Source organism: Equus quagga, chromosome 5 (assembly GCF_021613505.1).
Source record: "Equus quagga isolate Etosha38 chromosome 5, UCLA_HA_Equagga_1.0, whole genome shotgun sequence".
Lineage (NCBI taxonomy): Eukaryota > Metazoa > Chordata > Mammalia > Perissodactyla > Equidae > Equus > Equus quagga.
Genome location: NC_060271.1, coordinates 92,892,454 through 92,905,646, shown reverse-complemented (window position 1 = coordinate 92,905,646; position 13,193 = coordinate 92,892,454). Strand labels below are relative to the sequence as shown.

The 13,193-nt window shown below is 35.0% G+C and overlaps 1 protein-coding gene across 3 annotated transcripts in view; it reads right to left on the bottom strand.

Annotated features, from left to right (window-relative positions):
- Positions 1-13,193, bottom strand: part of PPP4R3B (protein phosphatase 4 regulatory subunit 3B) — a 63,624-nt gene that overhangs the window by 2,799 nt on the left and 47,632 nt on the right. For 2 of the 3 annotated variants that reach the window (XM_046660951.1, XM_046660953.1), the window contains exons 12-15: positions 12,656-12,825; positions 10,726-10,865; positions 10,137-10,321; positions 8,205-8,407 (exon numbers count right to left, since the gene is read on the bottom strand). In XM_046660951.1, the coding sequence (XP_046516907.1) occupies positions 8,205-8,407; positions 10,137-10,321; positions 10,726-10,865; positions 12,656-12,825 (698 nt within the window). The remainder of the gene's footprint in view (positions 1-8,204; positions 8,408-10,136; positions 10,322-10,725; positions 10,866-12,655; positions 12,826-13,193) is intronic. The other variant, XM_046660952.1, reaches the window with a different exon arrangement.

Sequence of the window (13,193 nt, the reverse complement as noted above, 5' to 3'; positions counted from 1 at the left end):
ATGCCTCAGTTTCCTTATCTGTAAAACTGGTATAATAGAAGTACTTAGACCTCATCGAACTTATTTTGAAAATTAAGTTGAAAACAAAACATGTAAAGCACTTGGCACAGTGCTTGGCATATAGTGCTCAATAACTGCTATTAGCTGCTATTACTAATATCATTATTATTGGTTCTTTAGTTTCTAAGCCAAACAAGTTGGATAAGAGGAGATAGAAGACATAAGTAAAGTCTAAAAAGGCACCAGTCTGATATTCACAGAGATGACAGCAAGTTATCGAGAAAAGGTTTAATTAAGCTTAGGATCCTATATCATAATGTACAAACATTCGAGTTCCAAATGGTTAACATTTAAAGTGATCTTTTTGCTTAATATTAATAAATATTCTATCTGAAACACTCAGCTAAACAATTTTCAATTACATTAAAAAACCCATGTTCACTGTAAAAACACTAAAAATACAAAATGTGAAATACTGGAAGTAAAAAGGCCTGTAATCCAGAGATGTACCCTGTGAAGAATTTGACAGATTTCAGACTTTTAATATACAACTATGTGCTGTTTTTTTTTTCCAAAGATTTTATTTTTTTCCTTTTTCTCCCCAAAGCCCCCCCGTACATAGTTGTATATTCTTCGTTGTGGGTCCTTCTGGTTGTGGTACGTGGGACGCCACCTCAGCGTGGTTTGATGAGCAGTGCCATGTCCGCGCCCCGGATTCAAACCAATGAAACCCTGGGCCGCCTGCAGCAGAGCGTGTGAACTTAACCACTCGGCCACGGGGCCAGCCCCAACTATGTGCTGTTTTTAAACAAGTATCATTGCAATTATACCTACCCTTGTACAATTATGTTCACTTAAAAATACACTGTTAGTACACAAAGTTCTATTTCATTCTTTTAAACTCTAATATTCCATGGTATGAATATATCATCATATAGCTAAATTCCCTGTTGCACATTTAGATTGCTTTCCTAGGGTATTATATTCTCTTTAAAAATTTTTGTTTTTGATGATAGCTTTTCTTGTCTATTAATGAAATTGAAAACCATCTTTTAACATGGAATATCAGATGGATAAGACATGCTAAGTTTCTAAAGATTTTTGTATCTGTATTCATAAGTAAAATTCATGTACAGTTTTTCTTTTTTAGTGCTAATTTTTAAAAAGTATTTCATTTGTATAAATAGAGAAGAGCTCAAGCTGACTAAGCTGCTGGAAGACGGATAAATGCATTTACTTCCACTGTCTCCTGAAACCTCACTAAAATCACAGTAAAGGAATTAAAAAAGGTGTATCCAACAAAGACAAACAGGAAAGGAGAAAATAACAGATGAAAGCTGTCAAGGCACTTTTGGAAAAGAAAAATCAGAGGCAAGGTAACATTTTTAACTGAGGAGAAAGTCAATAATGAAGTATTTGCAGGGGGAAACAGAAATGAGAATCAAACTGAGTTGTCTTAACCCCTGAAAGGACTAGTAAGTAAAGGCAGCAAAATTCTGGGGAAAGCAGGGAAGACAGTTAAATCAGTGAAAAGAGACAACAGAGTCCTCACAATCCATTTGCCCACCCCCACCCGCACCTCCAGGAGATTCCTGCTCCTCCATCACCACAAACTATAAAGAAAAGGAACCAGAAAGGATCTGCACTTCAGGATTTCAGGCACAGTGAAGAGCAAGGGTAAGGCGCCAGGTTGAAAATGGAAGAATAAATTTAAATTCTGCATACTGAGTAGAGACACCCCACCCCCCACTCTAAGCTCTCTTTCCTATCAAGGCTCTCAGAACACTAACAGGAAAGCTTATACTTGCCAGGGATAGTAGACTAGCTACACCTGTAAAGCTAGGCGGCTCCACAGGAAAAAACAAACTAATCAAAACTACAGGTAACTAAGAATCCCTGAAAAAAGCAGGACACTTGCTCAAGTCCTTCTATGAAGTCCACATCAATAGGCCCTGCTCGCTGTTTTAACTGCCTCATTTTTGAAACTGAGACATAATTCATGTACCATAAAATTCACCCTTGTAAAGTGTACAATTCAATGGTTTTAGTACATTCACCAAGTTGTGCAATCACCACCACTAATCCCAGAATATTCTCATCAACACCCCTACCCCCCAACAAAAAACCCATACCCAATAACAGTCACTTAGCCATTCCTCTCAGCTGCTGGCAACCACTAATCTACTTTGTTTCTATGGATTTGCTTATTCTGGACAGTTCATATAAATGGAATCATACAATATGTGTTTTGTGTTTGGCTTATTTTACTTAGTATAATGTTTTCTGGGTTCATCTATGTTGTTGCATGTATCAGTACTTCATTCCTTTTTATGACCCAACAATATCTATTGTTATGGATATATCACATTTTATCCATTCATCAGTTGATGGACACTCGGACCGTTCCCACTTTGTGGCTATTATGAATAATGCTGCTATGAACATTCACGTACAAGTTTTAGTGTGGACATGTGTTTTTAGTTCTCTTTGATATATACCCAGGAGTGAAATTTAACATCTTGGGGAATTGCCAGACTGTATTCCAAAGCTGCTGCACCGTTTTACATTCCTATCAACAGCATGAAGGTTGCAATGTCCCTACATCCTAACACTTGTTTTTCTCCCCCCTTTTATTACAGCCATCCTAGTGGGTGTGAAGTAGAATCTCATTGTAATTTTGATTTGCATTTTCCTAATAACTAATGATGCTGACCATTGTTTCATGTGCTTATATGGTCCATTTGTATATCTTCTTTGGAGAAATGTCTATTCAAATGCCCATTTTAAAACTCGTTGTTGAGGGCTGGCCCTGTGGCCCAGTGCTTAAGTTTGTATGCTCCGCTTCGGTGGCCCAGGGTTTCCTTGGTTCGGATCCTGGGCATGGACATGGCACTGTTCATCAAGCCATGGTGAGATGGCGTCCCAGACAGCAGAACTAGAAGGATCTACAACTAGAATATACAACTATGTACTGGGCGCTTTGGGGAGAAGAAGAAGAAGAAGATGAAGAAAAAAAAATTGGCAACAGATGTTAGATCAGGGCCAAAGGGTCAATCTTTAAAAAAATCTGGATACCAGTCCCTTATCAGATACATGATTTGCAAATACTTTCTCCTATTCTTGGGTTGTCTTTCACTTTATGATAGTGTCCTTAGAAGCACAAAAGTTTTTAATTCTGATGAAGTCCAATTTATTATTTTCTTTTATAACACTTAGGCTTTTGGTGTTATATCTATGAAGTCATTGCTTAATTCAAGGCCTTGAATATTTATGCCTATATTTTTTCCTAAGAGACTTACAGTTTTAATGTTTATATTTAAATCTTTTACCCACGTTAAGTTATATAAACATGATGTGAGGCAAAGTCCAACTTCATTTTTTGGTATGTGAATATCATCCTAACACGATTTCCTGAAGGGACTATTCTTTCCCTCATTGAATTGTCATGGCACTCTTATCGAAAATCTGCCTTACTTTTTAATGTAAAAGAAAGTCTGTACATTGCCAGACACTTGAGGAAAGTTTCTAATATGAAAGAGGGGATGAAAACAAATGATAACAATAAGAAAAACCTATGGAAAAAAATGATACTTTTTTCCTGAACCAAACCAATAAGCTAACAAATAAGTTAGAAAGCTATTAATATAACTTGTCATATTAACAAATCTAAGGAAATCAAATTCAAGAATTATCCTCTACTTAACGAAATAAGATAGATCTTCCTTAACATGATTAAAAAAATTTTTTTAATTATCAGCAAAAGTGATAGTTTTGATATTTTCTAATGCTCACAGCTTTTTTTTAATCTCACCTATTTGTATTGATCAATACCCCAGAACAATAGTTAAATGATAGTAGTGATAGTGGCAGCCTGTCTTGTTCCTGAATTTGGTGGGAATGCTTCTAATATTTCTTCCTTAAGGATAAAGCTAGCTTTTGGTATCAGCCATATATATCATATTAAGAAATTATCCATTCATTCTATTTTACTGAGTGTTTATAGTTGATAATTATCAAAACTGTAAACGTACATTCTACATAGAAATACATATATATGTGAAATGATATATGTGGAAGGTCACATGAGTGGTTTTAACTGCAAAATGCTGGAAACAACTTTAAAATCCATCAATAGGGGTTATTTATAAAATAAGTTTATCTATTCTTTGGAATTCTGTGAAGGAAGTTCCTTTATGTCCTGATTTGGAAAGCTCACCCAGATAAGTCTGTTACGTGAAAAATCAAGATGCAGTGTTCTCTTCCATGAATCTGCGGCAAAAAAAGTTTTTTTCTCATTCTGACTTTGTATGTATTTTTCCTCGAGGAAAATGTGCATGTTTTACAGCTCTACAACTAAAGCAGTATTCTGTGTTTCTATAGCATTCATATCTTTAAAGAATATCTTTTGTTTAATTTCATTAGTAGCTGATGTTTCACCAGCCTGGAAAACAATAAAATTTTTGAAGAATGTGGTTTTGAAAAGTATGTTAGAGCTTTAGGATGACTTGCAAAGGAAAATAGACAAGTTCACATCTGATCGATTGAATTTTAAAGAACAAATCAATTCCACCATAGCAATCAACATTGATGGTGAAAATGGCTAAATGGCCATTTGTAATAAAGAACCTAATGCTACTTAGAAATGTGGCCACAGTTTGCTAAAGAAGGTTGACAGCCAATTTAACTAGTGCTTTACTTCTGTGAATTCCTATCCTGCTTAATTTAAAATCTTTTGATAGTCTAGAGTGATTGAGCAATTAATTTGTTTTCTAAGAATAACCACTGTTTTCTCCCTATCCCCCAAAAAGATGTAGAATGAACATATCCAGCAATCTGCTGTGAGTGTGAAAAACGTGTTTGTGCTTGCACTTGATTATGCTTGTTCAGAAATAAAAAATTATCTGGAAGGATAATAAATTTAAAAATCAATGAAATAAAACCCAGAAAATAGAAGACAAAAAATTGAGTAATAGGAGAGAAAAACTATGAAAATTCTAAAATCAATCCATAGAAGGCTCAACACCCAAACAATAAGTTATAGTGAAAGAGCATCAAATGTCCCAAAACTGAAGGACATGACTGTTTAGCTGACAATGCCCAGTGATATCATCCTAAAATTTCAGAATGCAGGCAATAAAACTTTCCAAATGCTCTAAGAAGAAGAAGAAAAAATCAACACATAGGATCAGAAATAAGAATATCTTTGGATTTCTTGGCAGTAATAACTGCAAATTTTTTTAAAAAAATTATTTCCAATCTGGTTCTATGTTCAGTTAAATTGTCAATCAAGTAGGCGGAAAGAATAAAGACATCTTCATACATGCAAGGTCTCAAATTTTACCTCTTAGGGAATTCTTCTCTCAGGGAACTATTAGAGGATATTGCTCCACTAAAATGAGAGAGAAAAATCAAGAAAGAGAACAGAGACATAAGATCCAGGAAACAGTCACAAAAAAAAAAGGAGATGGGGCTGGCCCAGCGGCACAGAGGTTAATAAGTTCGCACGTTCTGCTTCTCGGCGGCCTGGGGTTCGCTGATTCAGATCCCGGGTGCAGACATGGCACCGCTTGGCAAAAGCCATGCTATGGCAGGCATCCCACATATAAAGTGGAGGAAGATGGGCAGCTCAGGGCCAGTCTTCCTCAGCAAAAAGAGGAGGATTGGCATTAGTTAGATCAGGGCTAATTTTCCTCAAAAATAAAAAGAGGCAAAAGGAAGTATTAGGATGATGGCAGAGGCAGCCTTAAGACAACAGCTGTTCAGCAAGTCCACAGAGCAAACAATCTAGGCTAGAACAGGATGGGAGACTTCAAGACAGATGTCTCCAACGGGCAGACAATGGGGAAATTAACCTGAGAGGTACAGAAAAAATGAGTGAGAGAGACACAATTACTGCAACCAATGAAAAAAATGGTGGCAATTATTTACTCTAGAAAAAGAGAAAAGTTATAAAGAAAAACAGAGTATAGAAAAAAGAGCAGGAAGAAATTCATGAATAAAGAATATCTTATACAGTCATGCGTTGCTTAACGATGGGGATATGTTCTGAGAACTGCATTGGTAAGTGATTCTGTCGTGTGAACATCATCGAGTGTACTTACACAAACCTAGATGGTATAGCCTATTACACACCTAGGCTACATGGTATTAATCTAATGACACCACTGTCACATATGCAGTCTATTATTGACAGAAGTGCTGTTACGTAGTGCATGACTGTATTGTCATTACACCTACAAAATTATCAAATATTGTCTTAGAAAATTGTGCTACAGGGAGAAATGTGGGTGAGGATGTGGTACAGAGTGTTGACATGTGCTAAATTCTCATCTACTATAACAAGAATTTAATAAATTACGTCTAAACTTGGCAAAATAATACAGCAGTACTAACACATTATTTTGAAATAGAAGAAACAGCTAGAGGAGTACAAAGCTATCTCTGTGGAGAGGAAAAGAAGATGGATTTTTTTAGTACCTTCAATATTATTTGACTTTTGAAAGTAAGTGCATATATTACTTTGATTAAGACAAAAAAGAGAGGCTGGCCCGGTGGCGTAGTAGTTAAGTTCATGCACTCTGCTTTGGGGGCCTGGGGTTTGCAGGTTCAGATCCCAGGCATGGACCTAGCACTGCTTGTCAAGCCACGCTGTGGAGGCATCCCACATAAAAACAGAGGAAGACTGGCACAGATGTTAACTCAGTGACAATCTTCCTCAAGCAAAAAGAGGAAGACTGGCAACAGATATTAGTTCAGGGCTACTCTTCCTCACCAAAAAAAAAAAAGGAAAGAAAAGCTAGTATATATTGAGAAGATGCCAAATAGTGTCTTAAGCTCTGCACATTTATTAAATAATTTAATCTTCACAAGCCTATTTTAGTCCTGTGTAAAATGAGAAAACTAAGCCCCAGAGAGTAAAAAACTTATTCAAGATCAAACAGCTAGAAAGAGGCAGAACCAAGATTTAACCCAAACAATATAACTCCACAGCAAATATTCTTAGTACTGTCACAATATTAAACTAAATCGTCCTATCATAAAGTAAAAACTAATTTTAAAACTTCTAGTTAAAAACATAAAATGTGTTTCAAAGATAGTAGAATCCCATCGAAAATGCTACTTCTGTGATCTTTAAGAGGCCCATGCCTCACTACAAAATATTGAATAAAGATTCTACATTTTTGTAAAACAATGAACTCAGACTTGTACTTTGTGTTCAAAACAAGAACCAGCACTTCAGTTAGGTTTTCTACTACCATGGCATTTCCCTCCGCTTGTCCTTCTCCCTTTATACTAACAGTTGTCCTATAATTTATGCCTTTTTAAGCCACTCCTTTTTGGGGAAAACGATGGTTACATATAAAAAATGTATGTGGAAGAAAAAACTTTCATATAAAATTTAAACTTGTTTATAAAAAAAGTAACCAATGGGAAGTACGTTCGCTATGTGAATGACAAAAAGGCTAATATTCTTAACTAAAGATTCATTTATATTAAGAAAAACATAAGCCAATTTTAAAAAGGCAAGACTATGGAGATACAACCTTCAGAAGAACAAATTCAAAAGGCTACTATTCGACCTTACTACTAAGAAAGGACACACAATTGAGAATGGGATACATACTGTCTTCTTTACCTAACTGGCAAAGACTACAAATAATTGTAATAACACTGGTAAAGCTGCAGTGAGCCAAACACACTCATACAATGCTTACGGTAACAAAAACTGGTACAGACTTTCTGGAGAGGAATTTGACAATATGTGTGAAAACATCTACTCATCTAGCCAAGAAAACAATTTAAAATGCAACAACAGATGTGGTCACATCAGTGAAATATTAGAATCAACTTATGTGCTCCAAAATATTACTGGTGCGGAGGGGATGCTTACAAATATTACGATACAGCCAAATACATGAAATTCTACAGTCATCAACAATGTTTTAATAACAGAGAAAAACTCTTATAAGAAATAAATAAAAGTAGGATACAAAACTGTGTTTATAGAACCACCTCAATTATGTGTCAGATAAACAAATCTATCTATCTAAAATCAATCAAACATTAGCAGTCATGTTCTATGACAATGCACGCAACTTTTTCTCCTTTAAAATTATTTTTATTATCCAATTTTTCTTCAGTAAACTTGAAGTAATTTTACAGATAGAAAAAGCAAAGTTTGTGTGCAGAGCAGTTTCACATACCTTGGTGGCTGTTACTGATGTAGCCAAGTTTGTAGTTTTGGAAGAGGATCCATTAGAACTTGCTGGTGGTGTCTGAGCCACTACAGATTTACTGTTTGTGCTGTTTGTTCCATTAGCAGCACTGGTGGAGTGGGAGAAAGTAAATTTGAAGCTACCAGAAGATGTCCTTTTGGGAAGGTTTTCCTTGTCTTCACTTTCTTTTGCTAAAGCAGAAGTAAAATTTTGAACCTCTATCAGTAAATATTGCAAAGTCAAAGTATTTGAAAAAAACAATAATTTAAAGATAATTTAAAAACTTATTAAGAGATATAAAAGTAGAGCATGATGTGTATGGTGATTAAGTCTTTATTAGCTGGAATCTTAGAAATCTCAGGATTATAAAGGGCCTTAAGAATCACCACCCTGGGGCCAGCCTGGTGGTGCAGCAGTTAAGTGCCCACATTCCACTTTGGCAGCCCGGGTTTCGTCGGTTTGGATCCCGGGTGTGGACACGGCACCGCTTGGCAAGCCATGCTGTGGTAGGCATCCCACATATAAAGCAGAAGAAGATAGGCACGGATGTTAGCTCAGAGCCAGCCTTTCTCAGCAAAAAGAGGAGGATTGGCAGCAGATGTTAGCTCAGGGCTAATCTTCCTCAAAAAAGAAAAACCAAAAAAAAAAAAAAACAAAAAGAAAACCAATCAGCCACCCTCTAATAGAATTCTACATTGCTGTTTCTAGGACACTTCCAAGGACTCATTAGCCAGCTGACTCCTCCTTTGATTGTCTCCCTGCAGCTTCCACTCACTGACTCTATACTTCTATACTCCTTAAAAACCTAATAATCTCTCCCACAAGTCATTATTCCAAATGCCTAAAGATAAGATCATATCTATCAGTATCTTATTTCCTGAATATTCTAGGTTCCTTTATCTGTTTCTTTTATGACATAGGTGTCTACTATCCTTTAACATCTGGTTGCTACTATTTTTGTATATGATTCTTAACTGGATGCAGTACTTCAAGTATGGCCTCATTGCCTCTTTGGACAGTAGTCAGGGCAGTGCCTGTAATGAGCAAAGGTAGAAGAATTTGGCTACCAAACACATCTATTCCATAGGACATTTTAATACGCTATTTGCTCCCCTAGGCTGAAGTAAATAGAACTTACGGCACTAACGAGTGGAAAATAAGTGAGGCTGGGAACAACAGTTTCAGGGAAAATCAGTGAAACACTAACTAATGAGAAATGCCTTTAGAAAATCTCATATTCAAAATCACAAACTTACGTAAAGTCCAGGAAATGCTTTTTCCTTTTAAGGTATTTTTATTAAGCATTTAAATGATATAGACAGCACAGTATTCCAATAATGGTAATTTTCCAGGCTATAAAATTAAAGTGATTAGTTCTTTTGAAAGATACTAGTAAGATCCTAGTTTTATATACAAGTTAAACATATTTGCAAGACAAGGGAAATTTTACTTTTACTTCTTTTCTTGATATTGTATCTTTATGAAACTTTTATAATGACTTTAAAATTTCAAAGAGCAAAGTTATTTCTTTGAGTTTAGTTTCCTTAGCTGTAAAAGATGGAATGCTCTAGAAAGTTTCTATGGATCTATGTGGTCTCTATTATTGTTGGAGTTTTCAGTAAAAAAACAAAACAAAACAAAACAAGACTGTACACAGAAGGCAAAGTATAAGCAGACAATACAACTTCTAAATAGCAAATGGAGAGCATCATAAAATGGTCAGTTTCAAGAAAAAACATTTTAAACATGAAAAGAGCTCCCAAACAGATTTAGAAAAAGTGTGTAATTTTAAAAGGACAGGATTCAGTATAAAATTCATGTCTTTCACGCTTTATAAACTATGACGACACCTTCACACAACTTAATAGTTTCTGTAATGAAGAAGAGGGTGCACAATTCGAAAATTCAAAATTTTAATACCTTTTTTAGTCTCCATAAATTTTTCATAACTATCTGGAAAATCATCTTCTGACTTAGATTTTTCCACTGGGGCCACAACTGCTTTTCCTTCCTCCTCTTCATCTTCATTAAACCACATTTCTTCATCCTCTTCCAAGGCTTTTGCATCTCTGCGAAATCTGTTACTACGCAATATAGATGGTACACTGTAAGAAACATATCACAAATATTGAGTAATGATCTAAAGTTCACAACCAGATTAAATTTGAGAATAAATACGTATAACCAAGAGGAGCTGAAGTAATTTTAACTGAGTAAAATTTATATCATAATCACCTCAAATCATGATACAAGATGTAACCAGGGAACACTCCAAAATATTTAAGGATGTTGTAAACTAAACTAAAAATTTATCTTGAGTTACAATATGGAGCAGTAATTTTTCATATAAAAGATTCGGGCTAGGGAAGATATTCTACTCTTTTATATAACCCGGTCCTACCTAATGATGGAAAAAAATTCCTCGGTAAATTTCATATGTAAGATCCAAACTGCAGACGATTTCGGATTTAATTTTATAGGCTATAAATGCAATATACTTAAATAATACCTGTTCAGTTTCTGATTTTGTCTGTCTTTTTCTTGCTCATATTTAGTCTTCAATCCTTTGAATGTCTGAACATATTCAATCGATTCAAGTGCTTTATAAAAGTTCTCAACTATATGTGCAGTAAGAGACTTGATATCTTCCTGTATAAGCACAAAATTTACATTTCAAATATAACACAATGCTTGTGAGGAAAAAAACTTAAAAAAATTTTTTATAGTTCCAAAGCTGAACAAAAGAGGGTTTTGAAAATGACTTTCCAAAAATTAATGTCCTACTTTCTTTATACATGAGCCAGGACTCCACAGAAAACTTGGAAAAAAGCAACTCACTGGAGCCCTTTTGGGGGCACTATAAGAAACATTTGAAAAGTAAATGGATTTAGTTTATGTCTTCTGTTTACTTTTTGCATTTACATAACACTTTACAATTTAAAAAGGACTTTCGCATACAATTTCACTTGATCCTCATAAGAATTCTATGAAATAGATTTTATTATCCTCATTTTACAGAAAAACAAAATTGAGGCTATGAGAGATATTGGATGGCTGGATTAAGAGCACACAGCTAATTAGAAAGCAGACTTTGAAATTATATTTTCAACAAATGTTAGGCTTTAATTAATGACTCCTCATTTAACTGCTATCATAATGGGATAAGCCTTACCTAAATAATAAACATGGATTCCTCCGACTATATTACATATACAGATCTGATAAACTCGATTTGTACTTGTCTATTCCCACATCTTCCAGTGGTATAATCTTTGTGAAATAAACTGACAGTAATAACTTCTAAATTGTAAATGAATCACTCTAAATTATCATTGTAAATCCATGGGTACAAAGCAGACTCATTATTAAAAATAATTAAAGTTGTGATTCAGGACTTTAACAGTAGTAAGAAATACACAAGCCACTTTAATTATTTTCAGAAAAACAAATTCAATCATAGGAATGGGGATGGGGTTGTAAATCCTACAATTCATTTTATCAGTATCTCACCAAAAAGTTTAAAGGTATAACAATATAAGTTAATCTCTGAGTCATTAAACAGTGTACTGTGAACCTGGGTTCAGAGACTTTGTGAGCTAGTTAACTATGCTGCTTCTTTTCTAAGGCTATAGACAGTACTTCTATCCTCTTCATCCTTTTAAAAATCATACTCTTGGCAACTGACCACTATTAGGAAAACAATTCAGTCACCCAAATAATCTTCATATGAGAATAGTCTGCCATCAGTAGAAATCTGATTTGTAAGAAACAAAACTAGAGAACAAATTTCTATATCTGACTTTCTTGTTTCAAGTTCTTTCTAACCATGTGGCCATTTCCCCTAGTGGAATGATTTCAGTGTATAGGAGAGGGTAAATTTATTGTACCGGTTCTACAGTTATCTGTCTTATCCCTGTTATTCACACAGAGCCCTCTCCAGATCTTTTTATGACAAATCTTTTTTTTGCCCAAAACTGAGCTGCAACGTATCTTCAAACCCTGACTGTGCTCCTAAGTAACAGGATGCTCTTGAACAGGTCATTTAATCACTTTGGGTGTCGCATGTGCCTCATCTGTAAAATAAGGCAATGGGAGTAGTCCACCTAACTTTCAGGTCTCTTTGACTTAAATTCATGATAAATCCTACTTTTTATGCATCTTATATTGATGTCTACCAAAGGAATTATTTTTCAGCTTTTCCATTCATTTTTATTACTATCCTTACAACAGATCACAGAGATCACATAAATGGCATGCTTGAATGAAATGTCCACATGTGCCAGACATGATACTGAAACATGTGACCAATAAAAACTGAAGTGAGAAGAATAGAGTAAATATGGGTTAAAGGACTGTGCTGAATTTTGTAATTTAAAACATTAACATCACTAAACATAAAATTACTGTACTCTACTAAGAATTCTTTAATATAAACTTACCACTCTTATAAATTCAAATAACTCAACAACAGCTGAATTCAATAGATTGTACCGAGTTCCATTATCCAGAAGAGCATTTATTACTGGCTCAAAAAGATTTCCCTTGGTGATGTAACGATTATAAAATTCATCTTTAAGGCCAATTATCCGCCTCATAAAACGAAGAGCACCTAATTAAAAATAATGCAGGAATAAGTTGATGATCTTACTAATATTAATTATTACGCAGGTATTTTTGGATAGAGCAATGTATATGTTCTTCTAGAATAAAAGGCAAAATTGTGCACTAAAAATAATTGGGCTTTGAGAAAAACAGAGTTAGGAAAAGACCACTTAAAACCCGTACAACTTTGTTGCCAAAGCTTTACAATAATTGGTATCTGGGAGATAAATAACTACCCAGGCAGGGAGCTCCATGGCAGAGAGATTAAAAAATACACAAAGACCTTAGAATGCAAGTTCTGGCCATATTTAGCAGCAATGCTTGTCGATGCTGAGACAATGCAGTGAAGACAGCTCAGAATCAGTGGGGGGTTGT